General features: G+C 52.7%; 1 protein-coding gene and 1 pseudogene across 2 annotated transcripts in view; both read right to left on the bottom strand.

The window, feature by feature from the left end:
* Window positions 1-2,156: 2,156 nt before the first annotated feature.
* LOC144116687 (U2 spliceosomal RNA) lies at window positions 2,157-2,280 on the bottom strand (annotated as a pseudogene).
* Window positions 2,281-4,223: 1,943 nt separating this feature from the next.
* Window positions 4,224-14,221, bottom strand: part of LOC144115618 (sarcosine dehydrogenase, mitochondrial-like) — a 104,608-nt gene continuing 94,610 nt past the window's right edge. For both annotated transcript variants that reach the window (XM_077650038.1, XM_077650039.1), the window contains exons 18-19: window positions 11,338-11,506; window positions 4,224-4,768 (exon numbers count right to left, since the gene is read on the bottom strand). In XM_077650038.1, coding sequence (XP_077506164.1) covers window positions 4,483-4,768; window positions 11,338-11,506 — 455 coding nt within the window. In that variant the 3' untranslated portion in view covers window positions 4,224-4,482. The remainder of the gene's footprint in view (window positions 4,769-11,337; window positions 11,507-14,221) is intronic.

Below are 14,221 nucleotides of genomic sequence, written 5' to 3'. Positions count from 1 at the left end.
CACCTGGGGATCTTTAACGTGCACTGACATCGCACAGCACACGAGCGCCTTACCTCCACAAAAACGCAGCCGCCGCGGTCGGGTTCGAACCGGAAAACTCCGGATCAGTGGCCGAGCGCCCTAAACACTGAGCCACCGCGGCGGGTCTAAGATATGTTTGTGTCCTGAGATATAATGTAGGAAACGATTTTTGAGGGGTTTCTGAAGGTGCTTGCCAATCACACTTGGGGTCTCTGCAGCCAATGCTTAAAAAGTTGATGAATTAAACATAACTAATCAGTGAAGGGGAAAATTAAAAACAGCCTGAGTAACTATAGGCTAGTGCCAACATTATGCATTCGGTTCAATTCCCGTCCGAAGTTCCTTTCATTTTTAAAACCATGGCTCGAGTTATGTGGGACAACGTGTATGCATATATATATATATATATAACTATAGAGAGAGAGAGAGAGAGAGAGAGAGAGAGAGAGGGGGGGGGAGGGAGAGAGAGAGAATGCCGTGGTTCACTTCGCACTCAGTGCGAAAGCACTACTTCACGCGAATGCAACCAGAACGAATTGTGCGAAGCCTCGGCGTAACTCGGGGTAGTTCGGAGGTGTGCCGTGCAAGCTGAAGACAATGGGAGGGTGACCGTGGTAAAGATGGAGAAATAAATATTACAGCGACTGGGTTTCCAACAGTGGCGCGGCGCGAACAAATCAGCTTCGCTGGCCACTGCACGAAAGCATCTGCAACGGGAACAGATCAGATCAGCTTAACCTCGATCAGGGCTTAACCTGAGTCTAATGTGGTCGCCAGGCGTGCCGACGACCCAGCAAAGCAAAACCAGGAGCCGACCAGTCTAAACACGTGCTTTCGCACGTCTACTCGGCTTAACTGCACTTTAAAACCCTGCCATTTTTTTTTTTTGTTACTGGCGGGGAGCGGCTACGGGAAATCGACTGCTTGCCAATCACCGTTGAGCTCAGTGTCGCTAATGCTTACACGACATCACATAAGCTCTTGAAGAAACGGCAACGAAATTAAATTATGTATACTTGCTTAACGCTAACTCTTACAATTCATATTCGACACGTATTGAAGCGTGTATGGAATATTTATGAACTTGACCAGCTGCCGGTCGCTTCGGTCCCACAGGCCTTTCTCTCGTGAAGAGCCTATCCTGTTCGCCACGGACAGCGGTGCTCTCACTGGCCTTAGACGACATCCTGCGCTTCGAACAATCGAGCACTATTGCAGACGAGGTCTTCTCGCCCGATTTTCGAGTGCGGCTATGCTGCGGTTCGTCCCCTCGTTAGTGTCTTCCTCAGCAGTTAGTCCCCTGAATTTAATAATAATAATAATAATTGGTTTTTGGGGAAAGGAAATGGCGCACTATCTGTCTCATATATCTTTGGACACCTGAACCGCGCCGTAACGGCACGCATTTGTGGTAAGAGCCATGCCTTGTGCAAACTTAGGGACTAACGGCGGGTTTTGAAGACTAAAATTGTCTTCGTTCCCCCAATAGGCCGCGGATTTTTTCTTGGAGTGCTGAAGCTAAAACGAGATATGCGCGCTCTCCGCATACGCTGCCATCACTCGTGTACTGGACGCACTACGGCGATTACGTGGCACTGGCGTTGGACTGCCGATCCCAAAGCGCCTGGATCGAATACCGACCGCAGAGGCCGCATTTCGATAGAGACGAGCGATAAAAGACTCTGCGATGTCACTGCACGCTTAAATAACCCTAGGTGGTCGAAATTAATCCGGATCCCATCATTACGGCATTCCTCATAGCGCCCCCCCCCCCCCTCCACCGTTAAATCCCCACACACCAACCGACATAATGGACGACCGCGCCAATCATTCTTGCAAACTTTGCCAAACTTTTTTTTCTTCCCTTGCGAGCACAGTGAGCCCAGTAAATACATATGCATAGGGGCCTTTGTTTTTCCCCTCCTTCTTACCTGCCGTTAACCGCACGTGACAAGGGCTAAACTGTAAGTACGAGACTGACCGACTGATTGACTCATGTTGCTGATAGGAAGAAAGAAAAGGAAAGTGCACGGGCCTGCCTACTGGCTCAAGCCGAGCCACGCTGTCTGCCGCGTGCTGAAAGTAGGAGAAGTAAAGGACAGGAGAGCAACGATAGAAAGAAAAGTCGCGCTAATATGCAACGGGTCGATCCCGGAGGCAGTGCAATACCGGGCCGACCCGTGTCAGAGTGCGTCTAGCACTCCGCCATATTGCAAAAATAAGTTTAATATCTTGGGTCCAAGGAACCCTAGAAGGTATCAGTATTACTATACAGTACGAGTTTGTGCCGACCCTTGCTCCCTTGTTCCGGCGCGCCTAGGCGAGCTAGTTCTCGGGCGAACGTTATCGACGGCGTACCGTATACTATTAAAATTCTCGGCGCATCATTAATGACGTCCGAGTGCAAACAAACCCGCGCTGCCGCCAGCGAAGCGTTGAACGGGAAGGCGAAGCCCCCTCATTAGAGTCGGCCGAGAAGCGCAGACAGCCCACGACCAACGTGAGCGGCGTGCAAATGCGCCGCCAGGACAGGCACGCATGCCGAGCTTCTTTCTCCCTTTAGCCCTCTGATGCCCGGCGCATCACGTGCACAGTCTGGAGCAAAAGTTTACGGGACATGTGCGCTCGGGAACAAGTTCATCGCAGCGTTGCCTCGCAACCCAGTCGCCTCGAAACGATACCAGCGGACGAAGCATCCATTTCGGGAAACTGGCTTCGTGAGGGCGCCGAAATAAATCTATGTCCGCGTACCTGCATCCCGCGAACTTTTGCTGCCGGATGCACGAAACAGAATAACAATGCTCGCGTTTAGGCCCCACAAAAGAAGAGCAAAGACCCTCAGCCTTGCACGAAGTGCACATTCCAGCATATTTATCGAAGGGAAGTCAGTGTAAGAAGCGATATTCAGGAGGCCTGGGGTAAGATCACTGAGTGCAAGAGCTAACCGTATGCGGTCAAAAAATACAATTTCAACGGGAGACACCGCTTCGACAGGCTGCAGAATGATTGTTAATGTTAGCATTTATTGGACGCAGCTGAGTACGTCTGCGCAGTTTCATTGCTTTCAGGCGTTCAGACATCGTCCTAATATGACAACCTGAATTCTGCAATAACCCCATTTTCCTCACTAAATCTACCAGATTCTTTAGTTTCTCCAACGCAGGGGATCAGTAACAACGAAACACTGAACGTTTCCCCGAAATTTTAATGGCTTGTCATCACAAGGCCAAAGTCCCGATGCGGTCAGGTGGATTTTTGTTAATTCGCAAACATGTTCCCTCACCCTAAACATTTTCGTTTCTTTTTATTTCCCGCTGGAGAGTGTTGACTCTGTTGATTTGCCGTGCGCAGTTGCTGTGGGCCGCAACGCAGGGGGCCCAACACCACACGGTAAGTGCCGGTGGCAATTACATACCGCCGTGCCGGTGAACGGGACTCGCATGCTCGGGGCGCGCAGTGCTGCCAAGGGTACAGCCGCACATGTTTACGCGTTCGGGACCGTGCGTAGCTGCAGGTTGCGAGGTTCTCATCGTACGCAGCGCGTTTGCCCTCGGATCTCGCGACACGGCCAAGGCAACATATCGGCGGACGATCTATCTTCTCGTGAGCACGCCGACAGGATTCCGAGGCTTTGCGGGAGACAAAAAAAAAGAAAGGCTGCCCAGAAGCCAGACAGACCCGCCTTTCCATTGATGATACCCTCGTCGCGCACTCGGCCGTGGCCTCCGCTGCAGTGCCCTTTTTTTGTGTGTGCAATTCTGCGCCAATCTTTTTCTCCCAGTGCAGCAGCGGCGCGCCCGTGATCGGAGGCAGAAACCGCTCGGTTGGCGGGGCTGCCGGCGAGGCGACGTCCCGAAAAGTCGGCGGCGGCTCTTTTTTCAACAGGTATCTATCGATTCCTGGAAGCCGACGACGCGTGTCGACGACTCCGCCCGACCGACTCGCCGATCGGCAGAAGACAACGCGAAAACCGGTTGGCGGGGCAGACGACGACCGCAGCGGCTCGGGTGACGCAACGACGCCCCGGTGCATGCATACGGTCGGACATTCCACGCCGCCGCGGCACCCGGGGCGCATGAATGAGGCGCCAGAGACGCGCCGCCGGCGAGGAGCGGGCCCGCACTAACGGGCGGGCAGCCGCCTCCCTTAGTATGCCGCTCCCTGCCCCGGCAACGTGCAGGAACCAGTCGCACGATTCAAGGTTCAACAAAGAGAGCATTTATTGGAACATGCTCCAGGAAGCGCTGCAGCTAGCTTTGAAATCGCAGGCGCGACCTGCAAATGCCGACTATTCTAGCACGTTCACCTAAAGCGAAAAATGGGCTTCACTGACTGCGATGTCAGAGCAGCGCGACAAAGCAAAGCCGACTACCCTTTCGGCCGACACATATATAGTAAGCCCTGCACCGCGGCGCAGAACCCATTCCGACCGAAGATGCAAATCCGGAGGCCACGGCGCGTTCAGCTGTCGCAGGGCAGGGGCTCATCGTAGATGCCCCGGACCCTCTTGTTGGCCGGGTCGAATGGCGCCTTCGAATGGAAGGTGGCCTTGTGCTTGCGGCCCAGGGACTCCAGCCAGTAGCTGCCCGAGGCCAGGTATTCGGGCGAGACAGGGCCTCCGTCGGGTCGTCTCACGTAGCCGTAGGCCAGGCTCTTTCCCAGGGCAAACCCGTACTCGCCGCGCCGAGTGAAGCCAACCACCTCGTCGTCGCGCCAGATCGCCTCCAGACCGTGCAGCGGAACGTGCCTGCGTCGCAAAAAAAAGACATCATGTTCAAGGTCTGCTCATTCTTCGCGGACAACGACGGTATACAGCGCTGCATGCCACTTAGGAGCTCCACCGCGTTCGAAGGACCCCCAGCTGCGCCCTAGCAACGTGAGGGATACCTTGACGCAGGAGTTCGGCAAGCCGGCCACCCCAGATCCGCCAAATGGCATCGAAGCCTGGAGGCCTACGGAAACAAGGACTCTACTTTCACACCGAAAGCTGTAATAACTTAGTCAAAGGGGGGCGGGGGCACAACGGCGCAGTCAACGCCGCACCACGCAGCATCACGCGCTAACCGGTGGAAAGGAGGAAAGCCTCGCGCGGCCACAGCGGAGAGTTATAGGAGAGCGTGCGTCTCTCGTCGTGTACAGCGCTTTCCAGCCGCGTCGTGCACTCTACCCGCACGCAGCGCTAGTTTCATACCTCAACCTTCCAGTCTTTTTCTTTAATAAACCACTACTACAGTCCCCTTGTAGCTTCGCCGAGATAATGAACGGATCGGTGGGGTCGGCTTGAGTGTCAAGATGGAATGCAAGCAAAACGTTCATGTCAATCAGTCCAAGGAAAATACCGACTGTTGCAACGCTACACGCGCACTATGCGAAATGTCGCCAATGCCGCACATGAAAATTAAAATTGGTTTTTGGGGAAAGGAACTGGCGCAGTACCTGCCTCATATGTCGGCCGACACCTGAACCATGCAGTAAGGGAAGGGATAAAGGAGGGAGTGAAAGAAGAAAGCGAGAGAGAGGTGCCGTAGTGGAGGGCTCCGGAATAACTTCGACCACCTGCGATTACCCGCCGCGGTGGCTCAGTGGTTAGGGCGCTCGGCTACTGATCCGGAGCTCCCGGGTTCGAACCTGACCGCGGCGGCTGCGTTTTTATGGAGGCGAAACGCTCAGGCGCCCGCGTGCTGTGCGATGTTCGTGCACGTTAAAGATCCCCGGGTGGTCGAAATTATGCCGCAGGTGATTATAATTAATTCTGATCAAATCAGAAAAGTACATCATCCAAACTTGGTACTGAAAAAGCAAGGGTGTCGTATGCCATCTCTGCGTCCAATTTAAGCGCGAATAAGCAAGGGGTTTAACTAAGAGAAGCACTTTAGGGTGCGCATTTAGCGTTGCAACAGTCTATATTCAAAGAAGGAGGTAGATACATGAATATCTTGCCTGCATTCCCCATTAAAGGATTCAATGCCTTTTCTCCCACACCATGCACGAAAAAGCATACAGGTATACGCACATTTATTACAGGCGGGAAAGGAGCAGCTCACCGTCGCCCTCGACTTTCGAGACGTGCAAAAGGAAGTCGCAGGCGAATTTCTGTGCGCTTCTATACTTCGCATTTAGATTCCCAAAGAGATTATATGTCATGTTGCGAGAGGTAGGCTCATAAATGGCAGGCGAGTCGGCGCGAGATTGCACTTATACGTAATCCGACTCGGGTCCGCACACAGACCACCTCGGGGCTCACGAGATGACTGCTGCTCGTTATTCGCCCGAGTGCCCGCGGTATCCGCTAATCGGCACAGCAGGACAAACACAACGTAATTAGTGGCAGGAAGCCGGCCTGCTGCGAAAAAAATTGCTGATGGCCTTGCTCTGTTAGGCCAGGATATACGTAGCGAAAGCGCGGAGACTTCTGCATCGGAAGAATGCATTCTCTAGACGCGCCTTTATTCACGGTTAGTGGCTTCCATAGATGCCGACACCGAATACGTTGGCTAGCGGTTAAGCGCATGTAGGCTCTGTTAAAGCGCGTTTATACTCCGGCGTAACGCGCGCGCTGCTAGGCGACGCCACGTCGGCCAAAGCGAGACCCTGTATCGCGGCGAGTAAATCGTTCGCTTTAAAATCGTTCTTCGCGGTGGCTCAGTGGTTAAGGCGCTCGGCTACTGATCCGGAGTACCCGGGTTCGAACCCGACAGCGGCGGCCGCGTTTCGATGGGGGCGAAACGCCCAAGGCGCCCGTGTGCTGTGTTGTGTCAGTGCACGTTAGGGATCCCCAGGCGGTTGAAATTATTCCGGACACCTCCACAACCTGATACTTGATTTAATATCTGCTGCTGGTCCTTGGACCTAAGATAAACTTATTTTTTGGAATATGGCGGAGTGCTAGACGCACTCTGGCACTGGTGGGCTCGGTATGGCACTGCCTCCGGGATCGGCCCATTAGCCCACGGCGCCTTTTCTTCCTATCTTTGCTCTCCTATCCATTACCTCTCCTACTTTCAGCACGTGGCAGCGAGCGTGGCTCGGCTTGAGCCAGTAGGCAGGTTCGTGCTCTTTCCTTTTCCTACTTCCTCGCAGCAACGCCAATCAGTCACCTCCACTACGGCACCTCTTCCTCTTTTGACGCCCTCCTTTATCCCTTCCCTCACGGCGCGTTCGGGTGTCCACCGAGATTTGCGAGACAGTTACTGCGGCATTTCCTTTCCTCAAAAACCACTCGCTCTTGCAAATCCACATGTTCTCCTTCTGCGAGAGAGCGACGAAAGACGTGCAGCGACAAAAAGAATAATAATAATAATAATAATTGGTTTTTGAGGGGAAAGGAAATGGCGCAGTATCTGTCTCATATATCGTTGGACACCTGAACCGCGCCGTAAGGCAAGGGTAAAGGAGGGAGTGAAAGAAGAAAGGAAGAGAGAGGTGCCGTAGTGGAGGGCTCCGGAATAATTTCGACCACCTGGGGATCTTTAACGTGCACTGACATCGCACAGCACACGGGCGCCTTAGCGTTTTTCCTCCATAAAAACGCAGCCGCCGCGGTCGGGTTCGAACCCGGGAACTCCGGATCAGTAGTCGAGCGCCCTAACCACTGAGCAACCGCGGCGGGGCACAAAAAGAAAGGCAAAAATTTTGTTTGACAAAAAGAAAGGCAAACAAAATTTTCGAAACAGCGAGGTCTCACTAGCTAGAAAAGCGAAACTCCAGCTACAGGGTTGGTGCAAACGCCCGCCGGTGACCAATCAAACGTCGAATTTTAATCTTGTTTCACCGTCACTACGCTTGTTCGTCATTGTCCTTGCCGCTACGAATGCGTATCTCCTCATTCTGAAAATTCTACCAACAACAAAGAAGGCTCTCGAAGCATCCGGCAAAGGGAAACCGGCACCGCTTTCTAAGCCGAGATGCCAGATTGGGCAAGTGCTGTCACCGTGTTCGCCTGATTTTGGCCAGAAATAGCGAGATGCCAGAGCCTTGCCGGCGTGCGGAGCCGCCCCAATGTCAGAGCACTTCCCACGGTGGCTGTCGACCAGACTCCTTCCGAACGAAAGAAAGCCCTTATGAACTAAAGTGAGCCACGCGCAAGTAATACGCCGCATGGTGACGGCGCCGAAGAATAAATTTCTAGCGGATGCCGTTTCATGAAGCTGACAGCCTCACAAACAGCGATGGCTCCTTTTCTGGGCCCCACACGGAAGCATGAAAAGCACAATTTGCTTGCGCTCCGAGGAACCGCGGCGCCGACGGCAACCTTTGTTCCATTAAGTGCGGTATCGTGCAGTACGGGCAGAGTTGAAACAGCGATATCTCTTGCTTATCTGGAAGTGACCTTGAATCAAAGAGCACAAATGAGGTGCCCGAAAAGTTGGATATTCTTTGCAGCTTGCATGCAAACACAAGCATGGGGAAAACCAGGAAGGCATACTTGTCCCTAGCATGAGCACAGGCACCTACGTTGTAAAAAGCAGGTGAGAAGAGGAAGCGTAACATTTACGAAAGGGGGGGGGGGGGGGGGCACCTCCTCCGAGTGGATTTCTGGCGATGAACGAGACGCTAAATATCCGACGCGTGGACGACACCGAATACTTAGCGCCCTCTCCAGCTCACCCTCCCCGTCCACGCAGGGGCAACGCCGCATTTAACGCAATACCTGGTCAATCCAAACGCGCAAAACCGGGACTCCGTGGGTCGCATGTACGCCACATCGACCACGCTCATCTGCCCGGCATGGCATCGTATAGTAAAGGAAAGATTGAGAGGTAGGGTGCCATTGAAGCGACCATAGCGCGGAACCGATCAAAGACAGATCGAAACAGTGCCAATGGACATCAAAGAAAAGCTAGCACCAGCCGTCGACCACCCGGGGATCTTTAGTCTGCTGTGCGATGTCAGTGCACGTTAAAGATCCCCAGGTGGTCAAATTACTCCTGAGCCCTCCACTACGACACCTCTTTCACTACCTCCTTTATCCCATCCCTTACGGCGCGGTTCGGGTGTCCTCCGATATGTGAGACAGATACTGCGCCATTTCCTTTCCCCAAAAACCAATTATTATTATCAGTTTAAGCTCGTCAAATTAGAAAGCCTCTTCAGTTCCCCTTTAAACAGCGTTCTTGCCGTCCCATGGGGCGGTATTCTAGGCATTACAGTTAGCTGATTTAAAATATTTATCTAAACTTACTCATACGACACAGGCGATCTATGACGGAACGAATCCCCATATAAGTTGCGATTAAAAATCTCAAGTACCGCCAAAGTAACCAGTGCACCTCCGCTGGCTTGTAAAAAAGTCAAGAATTATGGACCCAACAAGGTGTCGACTTTCTTACCTGTTAATAGTGCTTTTCACTGTCTCTAAAGCGTGCTGAAATAGCAGCAGCAGCAGTAGTAGTAGTGGTTCATTAAAAAAACAACAATAACAACAACAATAATAATAATAATAATAAAAGGAAGAATAAGATTTTTCCTAACCCCGGCATCTGCCATCGATTCCGGAGCACCTGAGCTGGGACAGCGGACATAAAGGATAGCAGGCAGAATGGAGAAATGAAATCAAAGTGGTGAGGGGACAGGAAGAGAGGATGGGGGAGAAGTAATGCACACAAACTATTTACACAATAAGAAATGTGTAGAGGTTGCGCATGCGATTAGCTGCTGCAATGATTAAAATTTCGTTTTGGGGACAGGAAAGGTACCCGCCGCGGTGGCTCACTGGTTAGCGCGCCCGGCCACTGATCCGGAGTTAATAATAATAATTGGTTTTTGGGGAAAGGAAACGGCGCAGTATCTGTCTCATATCGTTGGACACCTGAACCGCGCCGTAAGGGAAGAGATAAAGGAGGGAGTGAAAGAAGAAAGGAAGAAAGAGGTGCCGTAGTGGAGGGCTCCGGAATAATTTCGACCACCTGGGGATCTTTAACGTGCACTGACATCGTACAGCACACGGGCGCCTTAGCGTTTTGCCTCCATAAAAACGCAGCCGCCGCGGTCGGGTTCGAACCTGGGAACTCCGGATCAGTAGCCGAGCGCCCTAACCACTGAGCCACCGCGGCGGGTGATCCGGAGTTCCCGGGTTCGAAACCGACCGCGGCGGCTGCGTTTTTATGGAGGAAAAAACGCCAAGGCGCCCGTGTGCTGTGCGATGTTAGTGCACGTTAAAGATCCCCAGGTGGTCGAAATTATTCCGGAGCCCTCCACTACGGCACCTCTTCCTTTCTTCTTTCACTCCCTCCTTTATCCCTTCCCTTACGGCGCGGTTCAGGCGTCTGCTGATATATGAGATAGATACTGCGCCATTTCCTTTCCCCAAAAACCAATTATTATTATTTTTGAAGAAAGAAAATGCCGCAGTAACTGTCTCGCATATCTCGGTGGACACATGAACGCGCCGTAAGGGAAGGGATAACGGAGGGAGTGAAATAAGAGGTGCCGTATTGGAGGGCTCCGGAATATTTTCGACCACCTGGGGATCTTTAACGTGCACTGACATCGCACAGCACACGGGAGGCTTGGCGTTTTTTCCTCCATCGAAACGCGGCCCCCGCGGTAGGGTTCGATTTCGGGTACTCCGGCTGAGCAGACTAGCGCCTTAACCACTGAGTCACCGCGGCGTATATTGGCTCGTTGGCGTCGAACTACTCGCAGCCTATTCTAACTTTTCCGTGGAATATAGGACCCCTCCATGCCAAATGTACCACACTTTGCGCTAGACCGTCGACGATTTCTTTTTAAAGAATCGAGCTCAACTGTATGGTGAAAGGCTTTCCTAAGGTAATTTCCAGAAATACGTGTATTCAGCTGTCATTTAAAATTAGGTAAGGCGGCAGAAATGTGCGCTTCGCAGACATCATTACTCTTGGCGAAACAGCGCAACGGCACGAGGCCAAATGAGAGGACGTCTTCTACTTTTAGCCTCGTGCTGCTGCGCTGTTTCCCTAAGAGTATATTGTACGACCAGCTCCCCATCAGTCGCTGTAGGTGCCCTTGGATTAAAAAAAAAGCACACAAACCTTTTTGTGCACATGCATGTTGCCTAAAACTGTTTCGAATGCTTAGAAGCCATGAACGTTTGATGCTTCTGACGTTCAGATAATTTAAAAGAGCTATTCATGTTTTTTTTTTCCGCGCGCTTAAAATGTGTAAGTTATATCGATCGTGAGATTTCTTTTTATCGCGAACATTTCTGTGCCAACAAGCCTCACAAAGGGGCCACGAGGTGCGCGCTGCTCGTACTCGGAAAAGTACGATGGCAGCGCAGAGGGCAACCCACCCCTCCCCCGTGGTGGGAAAAAGGGGGCGGAGGATAAGAGTGCTCACTCGTCCAGCGTGAAGCAGGCGATGCGCTTGTGGAGGCCGGCAGCCTTCTGGCGCTCCAGCGCCTTGCGGCCCAGAAAGTCCGTGTCCGACTTGAGCTTGCAGGTGAAGGCCAGGCCAGCCTCCAGCGGCGTGTCTTCCATGCGCAGGTCAGCGTGCCAGTGCTTGTAGCCTGCGCACGAAGACCGGCAACGGCACCGCGGGTTAGGCGGCGGAAACTCGTGCGCCAACCGGACCACAACGAGCTTGGGCCACCACGCAATTACATTCCAGGCCCCGGAAGAGCGTAGACTTTTCGCGCAGTGACTGGGAAAGAAAGCGGCACGAGTCAGGCTACGCAGGCGGCAAAGCATTCGTCTCATAGACGCGGAGACGGTTAGCCAATGAACAACCTGTACCATGAAATAAACCAGTAGAATTTCGACAATGCTTTTCATAGGCGAAATTATTCAATTTTGAAGCTGCATATACACCCCCCGTCTCTGTCTCCCCCTAAAAGTACAAGCCAACGTTCACGTTCACATCGCACGCAGAACTGGAGCGTGGAGAAATTCTCTTCACAAAGGCGCACGACTATCATTAAGCAAACCACAAATAAAAACAGGTCAGACAGAAAAGACGCGCGAGTTTTTCGCAAGTGTTGTGCTGCGCGAGTGCAAGGTTGCGGTGCAAAAATATGTCTATTGACAATGTCGGTGACTACACAGAGGTAGCTTTCTTTGCGGCTCCTACCCGCAAACGCCTCCTGTGTAAGTAGGATCGCAGGTCGGACTACTCGGTCAACGATCCCCTTTCCATAACAGGATATGCAACGAAGCGGTACGCTGTTCCCATGAACCCAGGATGAACTGCGTGACACCCCGACGCACAGTTCGTGAACCATTCCACAGCTATTCACAGCAGTCATGCATCCAAGAGGGTGGCATTCAGCTTTTCTATCGCTTCCATCCTTCGAGCACACACTAAGCGCAGCTTACATGCTTTCCCGGACATATGGGCTCTAGTCTGGTGGATAAACCGCACTAGAAAGGGCACAAAACCGCGTTTGTTCGCGAGAGGGTCGACCGAGCTATAAAACGGACTTATGTTGACCAGGCGGTTTCACAAAGCCCGAGTGGGATGCTGGCAGCATGTAGAAGCTCAATGAGATTACTAGCGAGACCTCTAGCATATGCAGGCGTCGCCAAGGGTGAGGCTAAGCATCGCACCGTACAAGGCCATATTGTAAGATCCTGCCGGCTCTTTTAATACAACCACCATGTCACTTGTTGGCTCAGAAACCGCCGGGCTTCAAAAGTAACAGCGTCGCAAAAAAAGTCACTCTCTTATGATTGACCCGGGTTTTGTACTTTTAGGGCCACTGCTTCTGCAAAGGCGCACTATTCCCGGATGTGCCAACTACTCGCATTTTGCGTGAGCAGGCCGGGCAGCTGCATTTCGATTATCCGTGGTAATCGAGAATATATGCCAGGCGGTGAAATGTGCCCTTTCAATGGCAGCGACACGCATAACAATCAGCAACTTTATAGTACTCATTCTTTCTTCTGCCCAGTATTCCTAGGCCAAGAATTAGACGACTCGGTCTGCACACTGAGAAAGCTACGCATTCATCTCGCTCCTCTCCATGACTTCAGGAAGCAAGAAGAATGCGCGCACGCTGCTAACAAGCGAGAGACGCGCTTGTACCGCCGTCCGATCTCCCGCAGTATCCTATTCCTGGCGTTTCTCACCGCCAGGTGGCGCTACGGTTTGTGGAAGAAAGCACCTCTGTAAAGGCTACCAAACAGCGACTGAGGCCCGTTTCACATGCATGCGATTTTCGCCTGCGACACTGCGAATTCTGACCGTCTGCGACTGGGGAGGGCCGTCGGTCTAGTCGCAGACGGCTTGCGATCGAGTTCCGTCCGGTTGGAATTTAGTCGCAGCGGCGGTGTGTTCGCTCTGCGACTGACCATTGGGGATCACCGAGACAGCGTGCGACGTGGGGTCACGTGGGAGCTGTTGCCGCGGTGGAAGCAAAACTGCTTATTCTAATCAAAGCATTAGAAATATTGCCTTGCATCTAAAAATAAGCTGGCCATAAAATCAACACGTTCCGTGTGGCATTTCTGTCGCGTTTAATAATGGGTTGCCTATGCAAACATCAAGAAACCTTGCCTGTCCCTCCGACCGAATTCGTTGTCAGTGTCGCATGTAAAAGCACTGACCGAAAATCGCACTGCGGCCTCACCGACTACACCAGATATTTTGGGTCCAGTCGCAGCATGTGAAACGAGCCTGACTCAGCGGTGGACCACTGTGCGCACGGCCCGACTTTCAGACGTTATAGTGCGCGTGTGTGTGTGTGCGTGCGTACACGGGTGGATAGCCTTTTTCGATCACTTTATTTTATTTCTACGCCCCGACCTTTCTTTTATCTTTTAATTTCCTCTCTCTTACCGGCTGGGATACCTCCCTTGCGTCCACCCGCTACAACGGAACTAGCCATCATCATCATCACTGCGATAGTCGGCATTCTCGCTCAAGTTGGCCGTTTCCAATTGCGGCTGTTACATCTAACCAGATTGCACACGTGGGCTGAACAGCGTGCGACGAAGCGATCAAAGCCAATTGAGGACGCCAAGAGGGGTCGCCACTGTGGCCGAGCGTTCCCGGAGAAGCAGAGCCCTACGGTGGCATCCCCAAGCTCGCACCGACGTACCGGCGGCGACACGGCCGCGGATGCGGGAACTCGGCCAGCGAGAAGCTCCGTCGCACATATTTCACTCGCCCCCGGGGAGCATGTTTGTTCCCAGGGCTCGATAGGAAACGCCACCATCTCCTCCGGGCGGAGCAGTGCCGCGTGCACTACGCAACGCTCGGGGAGGGAAGCATCCCGCGGGGCCCC

Source organism: Amblyomma americanum, chromosome 1 (genome assembly GCF_052857255.1).
Source record: "Amblyomma americanum isolate KBUSLIRL-KWMA chromosome 1, ASM5285725v1, whole genome shotgun sequence".
In the NCBI taxonomy this organism is placed as follows: domain Eukaryota; kingdom Metazoa; phylum Arthropoda; class Arachnida; order Ixodida; family Ixodidae; genus Amblyomma; species Amblyomma americanum.
This window is presented reverse-complemented; position numbering and strand designations above follow the sequence as displayed.